This window comes from Vicia villosa, unplaced genomic scaffold, assembly GCF_029867415.1.
Source record: "Vicia villosa cultivar HV-30 ecotype Madison, WI unplaced genomic scaffold, Vvil1.0 ctg.000037F_1_1_3, whole genome shotgun sequence".
Classification (NCBI taxonomy): domain Eukaryota; kingdom Viridiplantae; phylum Streptophyta; class Magnoliopsida; order Fabales; family Fabaceae; genus Vicia; species Vicia villosa.
Genome location: NW_026704971.1, coordinates 1 through 22,262, shown reverse-complemented (window position 1 = coordinate 22,262; position 22,262 = coordinate 1). Strand labels below are relative to the sequence as shown.

Genomic DNA, 22,262 nt, shown 5'->3' with positions numbered 1-22,262 from the left:
ATGCATCTTTATATTCCTAAGTGTATGTTGTTTCTCTTCTCTTTTGTGATTAATTTAACCATTAATTAAAGGTTCAAACTTTTAAAATCAATGAAGCAGAAACTTAGTACTTTCTTTTACCATAAAAATCAGTTATAGTAACAAATTTAATGCATATAGTCCTCCTCGTACATTACTTTAGTTTTACATCTTTCTTTACACCTCTTTTTTTCTTTTAAAATCCTCACTCTTCACTTTACAGCTTATACTTCTTCAAGCTTTTTCAGAGCTGTTTTCTTAATCAATTTTTATTAATAAATCCACTAATTAAAATGAATCTTACTAATTCATCATTTATGATTATCTCCTTTATACATAAATAAACAGTGACAGATAAATAAATGGAACAAATCCAAACTCCTTTACAAAAGCTATCGATGAATGTTGCGAAGTACTCCTTTCCATCCTTCAAATAAACTTCCAAAAAAACACTGATGTAAGAATACAATCAGTAAGAAAATATACATATCATTCCTTAGCTGTGTAACCGAATACCTAACAGCTCTCTCAACGAGTACTTTGTCTCGCCGTTATCTTCCTTAACAGGCTAGACTTCAGTTTGGCAATCAGAAATTACTCCTTCAAGCTTTTCTATTCTATAGACATGCCTTATTCCAGAGCCAGCTTCTGATGACATACAATTACAGATAGAAGATGACTACAGGATGATGCTTTGCAAAGTAGCAAGAGTGTTGCTACACGCAGCACGGAGAAAGTTATTGGTGGACAAACTGGAACATCAAATGCCTACTGTACATCAACATGATCATAATACTATTTATCTATTCTTAGATTGTTACATAGATGATCAAGCTCTGGTCTTGCATCCATCCACCCGGCAAATTCTGTATCGGCAGGAGAGGTACAGTAGAGATACGATGTGAATGTGATAAGAAAAAAATAGCGCCTGCCAGAAAAACAAATGATTACATAAACAATAAGTCCATATGGTGTACACATACTTTTTTATGTGATTACTACTCTCACAAATCCAATAATACGTACGTACTTCAAATTTTCTACTCTTTTCCAAAGTTTGACATTAGGTGCAAGATCAACATGTTAGGTAGTTGTGATTTAGTGGTTGGATTGATAATTAATAGTGCTAAATGCTAACTTAACACTGTTGTTAATTAAAGTCAACCTTACAACAATAGATAACTTCTTTAAAGAACATTTTTTCTATAAACTCACCATTGTATTTAAAGTTTGTAACATGTAACATGTAACATTTCTCATACTCCACCAAAAGAGATTTTATATTAATGTTTGATTCGCTTTTCAAAATATTTTAATTTTCTATAATTTAACATGCAAAGTATACACAATAGTTAGAAACAATTATAGGGATCCGATCGCAAAAATAAACTATTATAAATTTAGTTGTTTAAATGTCTATATCAATTCCTGCATCCGTGTAAATCCGACCTCCGCACGCTACATATATAGGCCCCAGCAGTGTGCGCGAGGGTGTGAATAATTCTTCTCATACCTTTTCGAGAAAATATATTAATAGCCATCGGTAGGCATCAAGAAAACATTACGGTTAGCAAGGCAAGTAAATGTACCTCAAAGCCTTGATGCCCATGTCCATAAGATATGCACGCTCCTCATCATCAACATCAGTAAGCTTTCCAAATTCTCTATTGTAATAAAGAATATCATCTCGTATATGCCCTGCGCCTGCACATCTATTAAAAAGAAAAAAGAAAAATTCAGTGCCTTTAACTAAAAGCCAACAACTATCATCATAAGCTATGTTGCTAAATCAAACTTCCTTGGCAGGTAAATGATGAAAAAGCTACAATAAAACTACAAAAGTGATGACATTATATATTTGCAGAGAAAAGGTAAATTGAACCAGGGAAAATTGGTGAATGCGACCACAAAATATAGGGGTGATAGGGAGCATAATATATCTACTCTAATGTTGAATGCATTTCCATTCAGATAATAAAAAATGGTTAGTAAAGCATCTAATCAAACTATTTTGACAACCTTTCAATGACAATGTCAACATCAGCTTTGCTTTGGGGGCCATGTGCGAGGACTCTTGTAAGGTTCAAAATGTCACGATAGTCGCCCATCCTAAGTGCTGTTTCATTAGAAGCTCGGGAATGCAAATTCTCTTCAGTAACTGCAGATGCATCAGGACCAAATGAAGGCTGCAGGACTTTTGATGCAAAGTTTGCATCTGCACCAAGTCTAATACAAATGATGGCCATTGCATATGCGACTCCACCAAAACCCGTGTGTGATACAAAGAGGTAATTCCCTGCAGAGCTACAATGAAGCAAGAGCTTAGAGGGGTGCAACCAGTCATACAACAAAAATGTTGGATTTAGAAGATCCATATACTTCAAAGTAGAGAGAGACTTACTCATCTTGACAGTACTGTATTGCATCGACATCGGAGGCCAAGGCATCTCTCTCTCTTGTTAAGGGTATTCTTCGATAGACAATATCATATCCATCATCTTGTAGAAAAGAATAAACTTCTGCTGGTGTCTTCACATCATCATCCAGAATGTTTTCCCAGTATCCAACCACAGAAGACTGGTTTGTCGAGGGGTCGTATTCTTCCCGGTGTAGTAGCATTCGCCCACCAGACTCTTTAATCTCAGCCAGTATGTCTTCTTTCAGCCGTGCCTCCATGTGTTCAACCTGCATTTTAAGTAACCATGAGTTGTGCAACACAATTACTTTTGTAATATGTTCCAAGAAACAAACTATTGTACAAGATGGCTCACCACAGGACCGGTGATTCCGACGTGTTTGAGTGTATCAACATGTTTGTTTAACTCCCTAAGGACAAAGGGAACACAATTGATATAAACAACCGCTTCTTCTCTTACATCGGTCAATATAACTTTTTGAGCAGTGAAACCAGGTTTAGACTTGGCATCCAAGTAGTTTAGCATCTCCTTGGCCCCAGAGATGGTTGGAGTAGCCATGCAATACACAGGGTATTCATCAACCTGAAAAAGAATGGCATTCTCCCAGTCATCATACCACTTATAAATCAATGGACAATGACATGAAATTTGATAATGCAAAATGCTGTCAGCAAATCAAGTTTATATTTTATTATTGTTTGCTGGTTCTAAAAGCTATAGGTCAACAGTAACTTTATATCTTCATCGATGTACTCAATTGTCAAATTTTATAATAGTTATTTTCTTTAGCAATACTTTCATATATAAAAATACCTTGTAGACATGAGGTGCACCATGTATTTGTATATGATTGGAAGTTCTCTGTCCAGGAAAGAAATACATTTTAAGTATGGAGCCCTTCCCCAAAACAGAACCATTTCTGGTCTTGACAGTAGCCTCCATCACTGCATCTCCATGCTGAGACTCTTGTGATTCTCTCAGCTCCTCCTAAAATTTAAATTGGCATTATTAAAGCAATTCTACTTTGAAATTTAAAAAAAAAATCATTTGAGTATAGAAAATTTACAGGGACAGTGAAAAATCTCCCAGGTCTTAATCTGATGCTCCATTTCATAGCCTGTACCTCTGGCCTTTGACGTGACCAAACCTTAAATGTCATTTTGGAATCTCCTTGTCCACAAAACCCATCGAATGCTTCGCTTCCAAGATATGCTGCAAAAGCAATTAGACGGAAGTACCGTTCCAAGTACTCAGCACTGCGATTTAAAGCCACCCTCCTTACCCTATCCTCAACATGCTGTTGATTGGATACTTTTCTATATTGTAGAACAGCTTGACGAATGTTTTGGAGTGCAGAACATCTATCAATAACAGCATCTAAGGCCTCTCGGCATTCAACACCGTTATCAAATAATGTGGTTATCTTCCATAACAAGAGAATGTCATTTATACCAAAAACACGGTTTTGTTTCTCGTCCATCTTCATTTGTGAAGTACTGGAGGTCAATGCAGTGACACAGCCCTCAGCTTCATCTCCGCTTGAAGAACCACTATTTGATTGTTCTCGGGTCATATCATCACTCAATATTTTAATGGGCCTACCAAAATCAATGCGAAGTTTTACAAGGCAGGCTATGACAGTACCAGTAGTAGTCCTTCCCCGACCCATCTGTTATATCAATGAGATATTAGCAGCTATAAATGAGAAGGAGAAAAATACTAGAAGAACCAGTGATGAACATAAATGAATGTATTCATAAAGAATAAGAAATTACCTGACAATTGAAAACAAAATTAGTGTCCTTTGCAGCAGAAGCAATATTAATTGCCAAAGTATCAAAGTCAGAACGTTTAGGAGCTTTTCCGTCAGTGATGGGTACACGTGCATACTTAATGGGAAACCCATCAGCTTCCAGGCTTTTGAAAACTTCAAGCGGCGTTTGAATCACATCAGAGGTAACCTGCTCCCAAGCATCATATATATGTCCATCATCTGTTTCATGAATAACCATTATGGCACTGCTATATTGTTTAGCTTCTCTTAAAATGTCTACTTTTAATCGTGCTTCCATTTTCTCCACTCTTTCACGGCCAATACCCTGAAAGAACAAATTACAGCTTCCAGTTCACCAATAATAGGAGGAAAGAATACCAAATTAATATGGAATTCAAAACAGCATCTAATTTCAAACCATGAGCCAGTTTTTCTGACAACATCTATTTCGCCATCCCCTTTCATAACTTCAAATTTATCGAAAAGATATGTCAAATGCAATGTTTACCGTGTACTCCAACATGTTTTTGTATGGTCTTTCAACTTCTCGAAGAACAAATGGCTTCCCATTGATGTAAATCACAGGCTCTTCTCTCATATTATGCCAAAGTATTGGGTGTCCACCATTAGTGCTGCCAATTCTTTTAATGACTGATCGGATACCATCAACAGTTGGATTCGCAACACCAAAAACTGGAAATCCAGGAATTTTTCGAAAATTAGGAGCACCGTCTACTCTCTCCGGCAAACTTGGATTTTGGCATCCAGGACAGTGATCACTTTTAAGAACAGTTTGACTGCCAAGAACCTCACCCTTTCTCAAGGCAGCAACCATACCCATCTCAGAAGGCCGGACATCAGTTGATTCGGCTATCTTCGTTAAAGATGGTTTCAAACTTGAATATCCAAGTGCACCCATTGGATCTCTCCTGAGTAACCTGCAGTGCCAACCATCACGAGTCATGCCAAATACATTGGTGATCAAAACCTTGGACCATATATAAAAGATTATGTCTGAAAGTCAAATCAAGCTCAGTTCAGTAACAATCATGATCATTGCTAGATATACAATTCAATAGTCAAACTCAGTTTGACTCGATACTTATACATCCACACTCCACAGGCTTAATGAAGAGAAATCAAAAAGGAAAAGTAACAAAACATAGACCTCACATAGTGAATAAAGTTTAACCTGCGAATAATGCTGTAGAGTTCAGGCCTTGCTCTCATCCAATCAGAAAAACTACTTTGACCAGCAGTACTAGAGAGGAGTATATCCCTTTCTGAATGAAGGTACACCGCAAAACATATTAAAAAGTAGTATCTCTCCAAGTACTCCACAAAAAAGGAAAGTGATGCCTCCTTTTTCATCTCATCTGGTTGTCGCAAAATGCTATTACGATAGGTGCCAATTGCTTCACGCAAATTCTGAATTTAATGAAAGACACGGATTTAATGAGGCAATTTTAGAAATATGAAGATTCAACCCACAAAATACATGGAAAGAAATTCACAACATTCAAAGAGACGTTAAAAACAGAAACCTGCATTGAAGCACATTTGTCAATGACTTTGTCCACTTGTCTTTTCCCGTCAACACCACCCTGAAGAATGTTAGCAAATTAGAATAACAAGAATAAATTCTCATTTTATACAAGAAATATCAAATTTAATGTCAGTACCTCTAACACCCGAACCAAGCTTCTTATGACTGCATATTCTCCCCTGCAAATTGCCTCCTCTGAGCTTGGCAAGTGGTCAGCAACATTGGTCATAGATTGAAATATTCTACCCATCGAATTGCTTCTTGGAATCCCTATCATATGACAATGACATAGAAGTAATATTTTTGTTAGTGGAAAATCCACTGATACACTTTATGATTTAAACTTAATGATGAAGGAGCAAGAATAAATTAAAGGAAATCCTGGAATGTGGGTTCATGTGCTCGTATAGGTGCAGTAATGAGCAAAATAGCGCTTCTGAAGTATAAAAGAGTTCGATAATTTTTGTAATTAAACAGCAAAATAAATAGCTTTCAATCAGATGCCGAATGTCCAAGAATCATAATCTTATATTCAAATTTCTGGGATGAAAAAATGCCATTAATAAAAGAAAATAAACAACAAAATCAGAAGAAAAAAAACAGAAAAGTTGAGTGAATAAATAAATAGAAGTACCAGAGGCCCCAATTCGATTGAGGTAGACCAAAGTTGCGATGACCATTCCAGTTGTCGTTCGTCCGCGCCCCATTTGACAATTAAAAATTATTTCTGTTTTTACATCAGCTTGAGAGATTTTATGCACCTGAAAAATCAAAGAATAAGATCAGCTAAGATACAAGAATTCATTGGTTTTGCAAAACTTCTTGAATAAAAAGGGGGCTTAAAAAGCATTATTTTCTCACAAACAAATTCATGCAAACACAACTGACCAAAATATCAAAATCCAGTTCCTTAGGCGATTTTTCATCAGTTACAGGAACGCGTTCATAATCAACAAGGTATCCCTCCTTTTGCAATGCCTCATACACCTGCATAAAATAAAACAACTTTGAAGCAAATTTTAGCAGGAAAAACTGATTTAATACTCGCATTTCCATTCTAATACCTCCAACGGCGTCTCTATAGAATCACATGACACGGGTTCCCATTGGTCCACCATCTGACCATCAGGAAGTTCATCCGTTACAAGGATCTTATTACTGTATCTGTTACATCAACATAAATATTAGATTGTTCATAAAGATTGAAAACAATCATAAATCCCGCATGACAAGTTAGTAACAAATACAGAATGGCCCCGAAGAAATACCTTCTAGCTTCCAATACGATGTCTTCTTTCAAACGAGCTTCCATTTGTTCCACCCTATCCCTATTAATTCCCTGATTGATTACAAGTCCGACATAAGTTAGACGTAAAAGCACACAACAGTCTCACTGAAGCAGTAATTCACTCAAATCAACCGAAACAAGCCAACCCAAAATAGGCATAACCGCAATTGCAGCCGCAGAGTATCAAGTATTTTGGATCCTTCTTAGGGGTGGGAATAGGCCAGGCCGGCCTACAGGGGCCTACGGCCCAGCCTACATAGGCCTAGGCCAGGCCAGGCCTATTTAATAAAGAGACCAGGCTTAGGCTTTTTTAAAAGCCTATTTTATTAAATAGGTCAGGCTTAGGCTATTAAAAAAGCCTATGAAGCCTTATAGGCCGACCTATATTTTCATATATATTAAAGATATGTTAAATAAATTGGTTCATGTATGCATATATATATATTAGAAAAAAACTGAATAGGCTACCCTATATATATATATATATATATATATATATATATATATATATATATATATATATATATATATATATATATATAAAAATGCTGAATAGGTTCACTTATATATGTATATATAGGCCGACCTACAAGACTTCTTAAGTTATATAGATTAATTGAAAACTTTAATGAGATACAGGCTTTTTAAATAGGCTTTCAGGCCAGGCCAGGCTTTTAAAAAGGCCAGGCCAGGCCAAAAAACTGAGCCTATGATAGGCCTTAGGCCAGGCTTAGGCCTATAAAGTTTATCGTAGGCCAGGCCCAGGCCTTCTAAAGCCTAGCCTAGCCTAGCCTATTTCCACCCCTAAATTCCTTCTACAACCATACCCCAACTACAATTGCATTGACTGCATTGTTTGAAATTTTCCTCAATATCAATAATCACAACGCAACTACAACCACAATTTAAAACCTTGAAAACTATGAAGCACTGACACCGGAAATACAACACCTACACTAACACGTCAACATTCATTATAATTTGAAAAAATGATTAAATTAAACGTAATTACAAATGTCAGTGTCAGTTTCGGACACTGCACTGACAGTCTCACACACTTTTTCAGAGGTGCCGTTGCTACAAATTTGGCATTAAAGAAATTGAATCAACAGCTTACCGTATATTCAAGGTTGGAGAATGGTCTCTCCACATCTCGCAAAACAAAAGGTCGGCCATTAATGTACACAAGCTGATTTCAACAAAGAGAGAAATAATGTTAATACCTATCATAGTATTATCATTATTAATCACCATTTCATCATAATTACGAACAACTTAATGAAAATAAAAATAATCAAAACTTAAATTTAACTACATTTCTACTTATCTAGAAACACTTAACAAAAGAAGCAAGCTATAAGTATACCGGTTCTTCGCGAAGACTAATCCAAAGAACTTGCTGTTTTTTACCGCGAGCACCAATGTGATTAAGAACATTTCGAATTCCATCGACCGTCGGAATCGCAACACCGTGAACATGCAAAGACTCCGCCTGACGATAATTCGGAGCACCTTCGATCTGAGGCGTCAATAGCTTATTCTGGCAACCAGGAAAATGGTCGCTCTTCAGAATAGTCTTCTTTCCAAGTACAGAGCCTTCTCGCATTCTCATGACTTCCTCCGGTTCCTTCACTATCCTCAACATCTTCAACTTCCACAATTGCGAACTATCAACTACTGTAATGTAATGTGCTTAATGTATAGTTTTCACCTGAATTTATATATGCTGTCAACTTCACTGAGATTTCAATTTTTGGATTAAGAAGCTTCAATTTCACTCCATTTTTCTAGTGGATTTTCCTGGGAAATTATTCTGTACCTACCAAAACCCCTTTTTGTAACAGCAACGTGAAAAGCGTGAGCAACAAGAAGAAAAACGTGTATGCATCTTGTGATGTGACTAAACTTATAAACGCTAATCACTGTTTATTTTTTAATTAGTTTAACTAATTTGATAGTATAAATACGTTTACCGTGTAGTATATGCTTTTGAACTAACGGTTTATTTTGAAAGCGTGTTTGTTTGGATGCGTTATGCTGTGAATATTCTGTTAACTTTAATGCCACGTTGGCATTGAATGTGCGTTTATTAACGGACGGTGCTCTTTTTATTTTCCTTGTAAACGGGAACATGATTAGATTTAATTTAAATATGCTTTCTGTTTTCTTCTCCTGTAATGATATATAATGTGGATAAGGTTGAATGAAAATAATGATGTGGAGTAGCTTGGTACATTGTACAATTTGTGTGTTTTTTTTTTTTTTGAGCTAGTAATTCTCCTAGATAGACGTGTATGTACAGTACATGTCAACTAATAATTAAAATTTATCTATTATTATTTATTTTGGCATGACATATTATTAAGAGTAATCCTATTCTTACACCAATACTTACACCGTATTTATACGGTGAACAGTGTTTTTTAAAATAAAATCATAATATTTATAAAAAATATTTTTATTTTTAAAATTACGGACAACACTAGTCATGTACGGACGTGCATTAACCAATTTCATTACTGCATTAACCAAGTTTTTATACTGCATTAACCAAGTTTGATGACTGCTAAAAATTATTTTTAATACCTGGATGTTGCATTAACCAACTTCATTACTGCATTGACCAGGTTTTTACACTGCATTAACCAAATTTGGTGACTACTGTAAAGTACTGTTCATAGGTGTAAGAATAGTATAACTCAAATTTGGTTAATGCAGTGTAAAAACTTGGTTAATGCAATAATAAAATTGGTTAATGCGACATTCAGGTGTTAAAAATAATTTTTAGCAGTCACCAAACTTGGTTAATGCAGTGTAAAAACATGGGTAATGCAGTAATGAAGTTGGCTAATGCAACATCCAGGTACTAAAAATATTTTTTAGCAGTCATCTAAGTTGGTTAATGCAGTGTAAAAACTTGGTTAATGCAGTAATGAAGTTGGTTAATGCACGTCCCTACATGAACATTGTTGTCTGTAATTTTAAAAATAAAAAATATTTTTTATAAATATTAGTATTTTATTTTAAAAAACACTGTTCACCGTATAAATACGGTAAACAATATTTGGTGTAAGTATTAGTGTATAAATATGGTGTTAGAATAGCATTACTCTTATATTTAATAATTTTTTTTATTTTTTCTAATACATATGAAAACATGGTCATGGTGTTTTTAATTTAGTGTATGTATAAATTCATGGTGTATAAATAGCAGTCCTCATTATTAATTACAAACGTATTTTTATTTATTTATCACAAACGTATAATTTATTTATTAATAAATAGTTTATTTTTTAGATTCTATTTTAAATAGCATTTAATTTATAATTTATCATTTATTTTTTTCATCCACTTTTATCTTTATTATTTTGACTAAAATACATTTTTAACTTTTATAATTTATATTAATTTAAAATAAAATAATTATATATTAAATGTCATTATATTATTTTAGATTTAGTTAAACAGTTAATTTTATCAAAAACTTCAATCAAAACACAATCATCTGTTATAAATTATAAATTATCAATCATAAGTAATTAGTTATAAACTAATCAATTAGTTTATCTATCGATCGTTATTTAAAAAAAAAACTTAAAATCTTTACACACAGTGGCTTGGATTAAGTAATGTCATTTTCAGACCTAAGAGAAAAAGTGGCTTGGGATTTAGAATCTCCAATTGGTTAATTTGATCTTTTTAGTCAAATTTATTGAGAGACAAGTGTGAGTTTTAAGTTCCACGTTGTTTTAAAATATTAAATGTTGAGTATTTTATAAGTGAAATGACTCATATACCAAATGCCTTAAGGTTTTGGATGAATATATGCGGTGTCTCTCTCACTTGTTTGGGTGAATATTTAACCCAATGTGAATGTTTCCCCTCATGATGACTCCTAAATGGTATTAGAGTCAATGGTTCGACTAAGGGACCGACTCCTTGTATCAAAAACCTTCTTGACAAGGTGGTGGCCAGGTGACATATCCCGTTGAAACTTTTGTGATGTGGTAAGGATCTCAACGACAGTACACGTGTTTGTGGATGAAAGAGCTTTCACTTTGATGGACTATCACTTGAGGAGGAGAATGATGAAAAATAAATGTGAGTTTGTAAGTGAGACGACCCATATATCCAATGTCTTAAAGTTTTTGGTGAATATGTTACGTCTCCCTCACTTGTTTGGGTGAGTCTCTGACTCAACGTGGATGCTTCCATTCGTGATGCCCCATCAAAATGAGAGTGAGATCATGTATTGACACTTATTTCTAGGATACCGATGGTTTTAATCCACCCCTTGAGTTTAGGTTTCCTAGACTCTTTAGTGTGTGATAAAAAAGTGGTACGAAGGAGAAATTGGTTGTTGATAGGACGATGTTTTGGTTTGGGATCTAAGGTAGAAATTTTTTTGTGTATAAGGAAGGAATGGTTGCTAACCTTCATTTTCGTTATCCAAGGAACGACTCTCTCTCTCTTTAGATAAAGACAAATGGTGGTAGCGCCATGATAGGGATGTGGTATTTTTGCCATCATCAGCTATTTTGATCCAACTTTAACTTTTTATCCTTTCTGCTCAATCTCTCTAAAATGATGACTTAACCCTTCCCCTCATTTGAGTTAGTAGTACTCCTTCTATAGTTGTTTGTTTTTGGCAACTTTTACAAGATGAAATCACTTTCATGAAAAATTTGTTTAAGTGTTGGGTTACAGTTGATCTAGTTAAGGTTTTCTGATCTATATGTAGGGAGACAGTAGAGTCGATTTTTCATTTATTTATTATTTGTGAGGCAGCTTCGACGTGTGCTATATAATTTTCAGGTGGTTGGGTGGCTATTGGTCCTTCCTAGAAATCATAGATCTCTTTTTGAATTAGTTATCTCTATGGCCGGTAGATTTAGGATTACACATGAATTTGCTGTGATACAATATTTTATTATCTAATCGATCTAAAAATTCCATAATATAGTAATTTTTTTTCAGTTCATAAACTAATGTTAAGGATGTGAAAGAAAAGAGTATTTTATTGATCTAAAATTGATATCTTTATAAGTTTACAATAAACTCTCGTGCTTTCTATGTTTGGATTGAGAATTATATCTTTTTGGCTAAACCAGTAACACTTTGATAGTCTTTGAACTATTTCCTCTAATATAGTATTTTTTATGCTTCTTTCAAAAAAGTCTCAATTTTATTGATTGTGGTTCTTATAGACATATATTCCCTTGTTGATTAAAAATGTGATTTTAATTGCACACGTTGTTTGCTTGTTTAATTTAGGTGAATATTAAACAATCGTATTGATTCCTTCCTTCTTTTGACTCAAATAAACTAATTTTCTAAGTTAATTTTGGCTTGTAACTAAATAACGCGCATGTGAAAGGCACATTGGGAGTAACTTAAATTAATGGAAAAGTTTATCAAGAACGTGAAAGCCATGGTGGGAGATCCATTACTTTTATATATTTTGAACTCTTTTGACTAAATAATGCATGCTTCAGAGTTCACACTATGATGCACCATTGTTTACCTGTACTTTAGATTACTTGCAAATATTTAATGGCATAGTAATCCCAACAGTTTTGTGTGTTGTTTTTGAGAAACCAACGTGACATATTTATATCATACTTTCAAATGAATTTGTTCTTAATTTTTATAATTAGTACTTCTATACAAAAATATGTGAGAACATTATGATATTTCTTTGCCTCTGTATAGATGAGATGTAAATTATTAACAAAAGATTAATAGAATTTTAAAAATAAAGAGATGTCTAACTTTCACATTTAAGATTGAAAGATTTTGGACTAATTGATACTATTTTGAGATCAAAGTAAAATGAAACAATGGAGGTCATAACTTAGTCAAACACACCATGTTAAAAAAGTGTTTGATACAAAGGAAGAAAATAAATACTTCATTTAATCTTTGTGTCATGCTTTAAAAGAATGTTGGAAACCACTGCCTATTTTGTGCAATTAAAGAAAATCTATCGGAAAACTTATTACTCCATAAGTTATTTAATATTTAGTTAACAAAAATTTGATAAAAATTATGATACCGAAAAATTTATTACAAATTAGTTGATAAACAAAAATTTAGTAAAAAAATATAATACCAAAAAATGTATTGCAAATTATCTTATAAATAAAAATTTGGTAAAAAAATTATATTATCGAAAAACCTATTACAATTACAAATTATTTGGTGAACAAAAATTATATATCAAAATTCTTTAAGGGACGTTATCTGGTACATGTGTGTAGGGGTACAAAAATTTTTGATTTTGAAAAAAATAATAGATAAATTCCAATTTGCTATCGATGTATCTAAGAAAAAATATAGGGGTGGAGAGATAATCATTAGGATATGGAATAAAGTTTTCTAGTAAAAGGTGTAGATATACTATAAATTCGAACAGTGAAGAGTAGATCCATCTTATTTTCCGTCATATTAAAAAGATACATCGATAGCAAATTGGAGATCAAATATTGTAAGTATTGTAGATCATAAATTTTTAAGGTGAATATATACATTAACTAAAATAAGTGTATATATCAACTAATTTCAAAATAATAGAGATAAAAACCATCTTTAAATTGGTTTAAATACTAAACATTCTCAACGTAAATTTAAAATGAAGTGGAAAATTAAACATAAATTTTAGTTTATATGCAAATCATGTATATCTATGGAAACTATAACTATTCAACCAAAATTTCATAAATTGATAGAATTCTTGATCAGAAATTTATGCTGCAAATTGAAGTAATCATAATATGCTCATGAATCCATTATGGTATGGTAGGCTACAGGACAAAACCTGACTTGAGTTGAAATGAAATGTGTTTCAAAACACAATTGCAATAATCTAAAGTTAGGTTCTGTTATGTAACCTTTCATAACAATGAAGGTACATTCTTACTTTGAAAACAATCTTCCACCACATCAATATAGACTCACGTTCACCAAGCCATTTATCAAAGATGATTTTTGTAGTATATTTCAAAATACAACTATGGATAAAAATTGAGATAAATTACTTCAAAACTATAATAATGGAAAATAATGGAAAAGAAATAGAGTGGATCCTTACTCCTGCAATTACTAGTAGGTTGTGTTATTTAGGTTAGTAAAACTAATTATAGTAAATTAAAAAATATATATATATATATATATATATATATATATATATATATATATATATATATATATATTATATATATATATATATATATATATATATATATATATATATATATATATACACACACACACACTTAATATAAATCTATTCTCTAAAATTTTTTCAAATTATATTGACTTAATTATCATTAAAAAAATCTCCTACACCAAAAAATATATCTCTTCATTTTTTAAACTTTAATTCTTATATTTTAAAATTATATTTTCTATAATTTTCATTTTAGTTACCACTAAAATTGTAACTCATACATGATAATAATATATAAAAATAAAAATTTAAAATAAATTTCATTTTAATGATCATTAAAATTGTAATTAATATTCTACAATGATGATAATATAAAAATAAAAAAGAAAAAATGAATGTATTAACATTACTACTAAAAAATATTTCAAATAAAAAAATATGTTAAAGAATTGAAGTAGATAAAATTTTAAAACTAAAGATTAATTGATATGATAGTTTAAAGTTTATAAATATTTCATATTAATATTTTAATAATATAAAATAAAAATATTATTTTATATTTAGTTATAAAAAACTTTTCTTGATTTATATTAAAATATTTATTCTTTATAGTTTTTTAAATTTGAAATGTCTAGGGATATGTTCTCTATGTTTTTAATAAAATTTCAGTTTTTATTTATCATTATATAAAAATATAAAGTTAATAACACCGTAACTATAAATTAATTTTTATAGTTTCTTTACCATTAATTTATTATAATTGAAAATTATTTTTATTAAAATATTTATTCTTTATAATTTTTTAAATTTGAATTGTATGGGGAAAATTTTCTTTTAATAACCAAGTTTTAAAAAAATATATATACATAACTAACAAATATTTCAAGAAAATTACCCTAATAAGCAATAACCATGTTTGGGGATATTTCACACGTTGGCGTCATTCCATATGGCGCCTCCTATTTTTTTTCAAAATTTTCTAGTCGCCTGCAGATTTACCTGCGAATATTCATGCAGAAAATTTTAATGTTTTGCATGTATGTAAATCCGCAGGTAATTCCGCAGGTAACTGAAAAAATTTGAAAAAAAATATGAGGCACCATATGGAATGACGCCTACGTATAAATTACATCCAAACATGGTTATTGGGATAATTTTCTTGAAATAGGAGTTAGTTATGTATATATTTTTTAAAGCTTGGTTATTAAAACAAATTTCCACAATAGGGAGATGTTTTCTATGTTTTTAATAAAATTTCAGTTTTTATTTTTTATTTTTTTTTTAATAAGCAATGGGATTATAAGGGAGTATTATGGATACTCCAAACCAAAAGGAACAAAGGGAAAACTCCTTCTACTCAAAACAATTGAGAGGAAGGATATTCCAAATGTGAAAATTACAATGATCCCTAACAACATAATACGAATGAAGCCAATTCCAAGAGAATAAAACTATCCCCGTAATACATTCGGTAAAACTAAAAGACTCATTTCTAAAAATACTCGCATTACGTTTTAACCAAATATTCCACACCGTTGAGAGCCAAATCACCGCAATGATAATTCTCTTAGCTTTATCCTTCACCTTCTCAAAGAAATCAAAAAACTCCTCAAACTCTTCCAACACAAAATTGTCGACCGGGCCAATCCACTCGTACACCTTCCTCCAAATCCTCGCAATTACAAAGCACCCTCCCTTCAAATGCGATAAATCTTCCTCCTCCGTTTGACAAAAAACACACAAACTCCCTCCCTCTACCAAAGAGATACCCCGTTTTTTTAATTGGTCCTTCGTTGCCAATCTATTATGAACGAGTCTCCATCCGAAAAAAAGAATTTTCGGAGGAGCTTTAATGCTCCACAGAAATCCAACTCTCTTGAGAATAGTAGAATCTAAGGAGGGACTTTTAAGCTTTTCAACAAATCTATCATAGCAAGAATTTACCTTGAAAATTCCTGCACTGTTGCAGCCCCAATAAAAGCTGTCAAAAGTCCTCTCCGTAGGCCGGAAACCGTCAATTTGAACAACCAACTCCTGCCACAAAAAGTCACTACTGCTACCACCATGGAGCAGCTCTTCCGCGTCCTTCCAGCACCACCCAGCAACACCAAAACTGCCAGCCTCCGCTACCGACATTGCGTCATTGTTTGCGAGCACGAACAGCTCCGGAAATTGATACATTAGAGCTTGCTGCCCCGACCACGTACTGTACCAGAACGGGACAGCAGTACCACTTCCGAGATTACAACCTATTGCACCTGCAAAATTATGATTAAAGAGAGCAGCATAATTGTCGGATGTTAGAATATCCCTCCACCAAATGGAGTCATTTTTCTTCACTACCGATATGTCACCTATAAGGATTTTCAACCTTACATTTCCGTATCTAGCCTTGAGAATTTTACTCCAAACCGCCTCCTCCTCCACCAAAATCCTCCACTTCCATTTGCTAATCAAAGCCAAGTTCATTATTTCGATGTTTTTAACACCCAATCCGCCTTCTTCCCGAGATTTGCAAACGGTGTCCCAAGACACCCAATGGATAGTTCTCTTTGTTTCACTACCATTTCATAAAAACTTTGCTTGAATAGCCCGGATTTCATTTAATATCTTAGACGGCGCTTTGAAAAAGGAAAGAGAATAAATTGGGATTGAACTTAGCACGGAATTAATCAAACACACCCGCCCCGCACTATTGAGATTTATACCCTTCCACACGGACAAACGCCTCTTAAACACCGAAATTAAATCCTTCCACATAGAAAGCTTCCTCGGATTGTCTCCCACCTTGACACCAAGAAATTTGAAAGGAATTATGCCAACTTTGCAAGAGAGAAAAATAGACGCCGCTTCTAAGTAATCTTCATCCGCATTTACCCCAAAAAGGTTGCTTTTGTTAAAATTAACTCGCAACCCCGACATTAATTCAAAACCCCTTAGTAAAACCTTTATACTCCATAAATTCGCCGTATCACCTTCCGCCAAAATTATGGTATCATCCGCGAATTGTAACACATTAACACTCACTTCTTCATTAATTTTGAACCCCCTAAAATCTCCATTCGCTATCGCTCCTCTCATCAAAGCCGTGAGGACTTCCGTGACTATAACAAATAAAAAAGGAGATAACGGATCACCTTGTCGGAGCCCTTTTTCCACTTTAAAGTCTTTCGTAATACTACCGTTGATTAAAACGGACATACTACTATTGCAAATGCATCCCTCCATCCATCTCAACCATCTATCACCAAACCCCATTTTCTTGAGAACGAAGAGAAGGAACTTCCAACTAACCCTATCATAGGCTTTTTCAAAATCCACCTTCAAGATGACACAACTCCTCTTCTCTCTTTTGGCCAAATCCAAGACCTCATTCACTACCAAGATACCGTCTAAAATGCTTCTACCCGGCACAAAAGCCGTTTGATTATGCGACACCAATTTCCCTACAACACATTTCAATCTACCCGCCAACATTTTAGCAAGAATCTTATACAAACAACCCACTAAACAAATTGGTCTAAATTCATTCAAGGATTGAGGATTTTTGACCTTTGGAATAAGAGCTAAAAACGAAGACGTACATCCATTCGTTAATCTTGCCTTGACGTAAAAATCCTCCACAAAAAGAAGCACATCCTTCTTAACCAAATCCCAAAAGAATTGAAAAAATTCAATTGTGTAGCCATCCGGACCGGGACTTTTGCTACCATCACAATCCCACACCGCTTGTTTCACCTCATCCTCCTCAAAAGGCCTATCCAACCAAACGCTATCCACCTCATTCAAGCAAGCGAGATCAACTCCTTCCGGGACAGCCCTATCCAAATCACCCTCTTTAAAGTAATTTTCAAAATGATTTTTGATTTCCACTTTAATCTCTTCCACACCCTCAACCGTTCCCTGAACGCCTTCCAAAACCGTTATAGCATTTCTCCTCCTTCTATCTCTTAAAGAGTTGTGAAAAAACCGAGTATTCTTATCGCCATCCTTTAACCAAAGTTGTCTAGACTTTAGTCTAAGCATGCTTTCTTTAATACCGATATAATTCCAAAAATCCTTAGTAGCTTCTTTCCTATCTTCAACTAAAGAAAAGGAGGAACTCCCGAAATTGTTTGCGATAGAAGCATCCAACTCGTTGATCTTACCAACCTCATCCTCTATCTTTAAGTCGATCCACCCAAACACCTCATGATTCCACCGCTTGATACTTGGCTTCAAAGCTTTTAATTTTTCAAAAAGGACGAAATCTCCTCTTCCCACAAACTTCAGTTTATCCCATTCACTACAAATGAAAGATTTGAAGTCCTCATGTTTAAGCCAAGCATTGTTGAATCTAAACGGTTTCGGGCCCCAATCTATGTTCCCGCAAAAAAGACGAATCGGGGCATGATCCGATATATCTCTAACTCCAATCCTTTGATCTATAATCCCCCACTCATCTATCAACTTACTTGTCACCAAGAAGCGGTCAAGTCTACTCATGGCCTTCCCGTTATCTTTGAACCATGTAAACTTTCCACCAACGCAAGGAACGTCAACCACTCCCATGGATTCAATAAACTCCTTAAAATCACTCATACCTCTACTATTATGATTAACCCCTTCCCCCAACCTCTCATGACTACTAGTGACCTCATTAAAGTCACCCCCGAGACACCATTCAGAATCTTTGTCCTTGTTCCGCCTATGAACCAAACCTTCCCACACCTTTCTTCTTTGAACAACCGAATTGGGTGCGTATATGTTTACTAAATTAACCGAACGCCCACCTTTAGTGGCATTAATACCAACAAAACCAAGCCCTCTGTAACTGAAATTGACTTGCAAAGTTTCCTTCTTCCATAGAATTAACATACCTCCCGCCGCACCTACCGAGGTACAAGCCGTCCACTCGACATTTTCTCCTCCCCAAAAGGATTTAGCAATCGAGTCAGTAACACAGTCAATCTTGGTTTCTTGTAAAAAGCACACGTCTATTTTGCCGGAACACAACAGGAAACTAATTCTCTTTCTCTTAGAATAGGTCCCTCCCCCTCTAATATTGTAGGATACAATATTCATGTTAAAGCTCTATTAACCGCCTTCTCTCCCTTCGCCCCCCTACTATCTCTTCTTTCCATCTCCTCCAACTTTCTAATGGAACAAATATCATCAACACCTCCTACTACTCCCAACCCAGCCAGAGATTTCCACAATTTGTTTCCCACCTCAGAATAAGAAGAATTGAGAATCCTATGGTTACATCTCCTAACATCAGAGTCAGTATTGGACAAGCATGGGAGAAACGTACCATTTGAAATGTCGTCTTCTTCCTTTGAAATGTTGACTTGCTCTACAACATTATTCTCCGCAGGACCTTCGATTTGATGAGAACTGGAAATTTGTCTCGGTGCTATACAGGCAAAGTAAGAAGGGGCTGCATTGACCCTTGCGGCAAAATCTTGTATCTTACTTACTGACTTTTTTTTTTCTTTCTATTATTTCCATTGGGCTTAGAAATAGCCTTTCTGCAAGCTTTATCAAATGATAATGGGCTACAAGATTTTTCAACCACGTTCTTAGGCCCACTAACTTCCCACCCTTCCGAATTAATGCTCCTATTCGTCCGGGCCCCACTTTCGCTAGAGCCTTCCTGCAGATACACCTTCTTGCCGCTACGAGCCAAAGCCACGTCATTCTTGTTAGAACAAGATTTGTTCTTATCAATTATCTTAGTTTTGATGATAACAATAATATGAATTTTGCTTAAGATAATATGGTACTCTAATCCAATGCAATTTCCCTTTCAGGAAATATATAAAGAGTACGCATAATTCAGCGCTCAGAAGATGTGTCTCAAATGGTTCAGCATGCAACATCAGAACATGGTCTGGCAAGACATCAGAAGATGGTCGAAGCAGAATCAGAACATGGGTCTATGAAGCATCAGATGAACAAGAGATCAGAAGCACTGAAGATCAGAAGATGGTATCACGCAACAGAAGCACTTCAAGATCAGAAGATCAGAAGATGCTGTGCACCAAGCTGTTTGACTCTGATGATATTCAAACGTCGTATTCACAAACATCAGATCAGAAGGAAGTACACGTGGCAGACTACGCTGACTGACAAAAGGAACGTTAAAGCTACTAAAGGCAACGTCAGTAGACACAGCGTGAACAAGGCTCGAGGTAGTTGACAAAAGTGTATAACATTAAATGCAATGCTGTACGGAACACGCAAAGCATTAAATGCACCCAACGGTCATCTTCTCAACGCCTATAAATATGAAGTTCTGATGAGAAGCAAGGTTAACGATCCTGAACAAAGACAATTCAAATTAACTTGCTGAAACGCTGTTCAATCAAAAGCTCAGAATCTTCATCAACTCACTACATTGCTGTTGTAATATCTTAGTGAGATTAAGCTTAAACTGTAAGAGAAATATCACAGTTGTGATTATCGCTTTTAAGAAGCATTTGTAAACTCTTGAATAGATTACATTAAGTTGTAAGGAACTAGAGTGATCGTGTTGATCAGTATACTCTAGGAAGTCTTGGCAGTTGGCTGAGCAGTTTGTAACTAGAGTGATCAGGTTGATCAGAATACTCTAGAGGAAGTCTTAGGAGTGAACTAAGCCTAGAGTGATCGTGTTGATCAGTAGACTCTAGAAAAGTCTTAGAGGGTATCTAAGCAGTTGTTCCTGGAGTGATCAGTGTGTGATCAGAAGACTCTGGAAGACTTAGTTGCGGACTAAGTGGAGAACCATTGTAATCCGTGCGATTAGTGGATTAAATCCTCAGTTGAGGTAAATCATCTCTGCGGGGGTGGACTGGAGTAGCTTCGTTAACAGCGAACCAGGATAAAAATAATTGTGCATTTTATTTTTATTGTCCAAGATTTAAAGTCACACTTATTCAATCCCCCCCTTTCTAAGTGTTTTTCTATCCTTCAATTGGCATCAGAGCGCCGGTTCTAAGGTGCAAGCACTTAACCGTGTTTAGAAAAGATTCAGGAAGAGAAAAACGCTTCATTTAAAAGATGGTTGATGAAAGTGAAAAGACTACACCTACACCTGCATCTACATCTGGCTCTGCTGAGCAATACAACGGTAACAATGGTTATACTAGACCGCCGGTATTTGATGGTGAAAACTTTGAATACTGGAAAGATAAACTGGAAAGTTACTTTCTGGGTCTAGATGGTGATCTATGGGATCTTCTGATGGATGGTTACAAACATCCTGTAAATGCCAGTGGCGCAAAGCTGTCAAGGCAAGAAATGAATGATGATCAAAAGAAGCTTTTCAGGAATCATCATAAATGCAGAACTGTTTTGCTGAATGCTATCTCTCATGCTGAGTATGAGAAGATATCTAACAGGGAAACGGCCTATGATATATATGAGTCCTTGAAAATGACTCATGAAGGAAATGCTCAAGTCAAGGAGACAAAAGCTCTTGCCTTAATCCAGAAGTATGAAGCCTTCAAGATGGAGGATGATGAAGACATTGAAAAGATGTTTTCGAGATTTCAAACTCTGACTGCTGGATTGAGAGTTCTTGACAAAGGATACACCAAGGCTGATCATGTAAAGAAGATCATCAGAAGCTTACCCAGAAGATGGGGTCCGATGGTGACTGCATTCAAGATTGCGAAGAATCTGAATGAAGTTTCTCTGGAAGAGCTTATCAGTGCCTTGAGAAGCCATGAGATTGAGCTGGACGCAAATGAGCCTCAAAAGAAAGGTAAGTCTATTGCATTAAAATCCAATATCAAGAAATGCACTAACGCTTTTCAGGCTAGAGAAGAAGATCCTGAAGAATCAGAATCTGAAGAAGAAGATGAACTGTCCATGATTTCCAGAAGGCTAAATCAACTCTGGAAGACCAAGCAAAGGAAGTTCAGAGGCTTCAGAAGTTCAAGGAAATTTGAACGTGGAGAATCTTCTGATGAAAGAAGATTTGACAAGAAGAAGGTCATGTGCTATGAATGCAATGAGCCTGGACACTACAAGAATGAATGTCCAAATCTTCAGAAGGAAAGTCCCAAGAAAAAGTTTCATAAGAA

General features: G+C 34.7%; 1 protein-coding gene across 2 annotated transcripts; it reads right to left on the bottom strand.

Moving 5' to 3' along the window:
* Positions 1-148: 148 nt before the first annotated feature.
* Positions 149-8,942, bottom strand: LOC131622681 (uncharacterized). Of its 2 annotated transcripts, XM_058893721.1 has the most exons (18): positions 8,410-8,941; positions 8,161-8,232; positions 7,024-7,094; positions 6,820-6,919; positions 6,644-6,742; positions 6,390-6,516; positions 5,892-6,025; positions 5,754-5,813; positions 5,402-5,637; positions 4,718-5,147; positions 4,211-4,534; positions 3,502-4,104; positions 3,249-3,422; positions 2,790-3,017; positions 2,420-2,703; positions 2,038-2,322; positions 1,608-1,730; positions 149-946 (listed from the first exon to the last, which is right to left on the bottom strand). In XM_058893721.1, the coding sequence occupies exons 1-18, from the start codon at positions 8,686-8,688 to the stop codon at positions 814-816; spliced, it is 3,762 nt and encodes a 1,253-aa protein (XP_058749704.1). In that variant the 5' UTR covers positions 8,689-8,941; the 3' UTR covers positions 149-813. The 2 variants fall into 2 exon arrangements, with proteins under 2 accessions (XP_058749704.1, XP_058749705.1); XM_058893722.1 differs by lacking the exons at positions 149-946; positions 1,608-1,730 and having other exon boundaries at positions 2,101-2,314; positions 8,410-8,942.
* Positions 8,943-22,262: the final 13,320 nt, after the last annotated feature.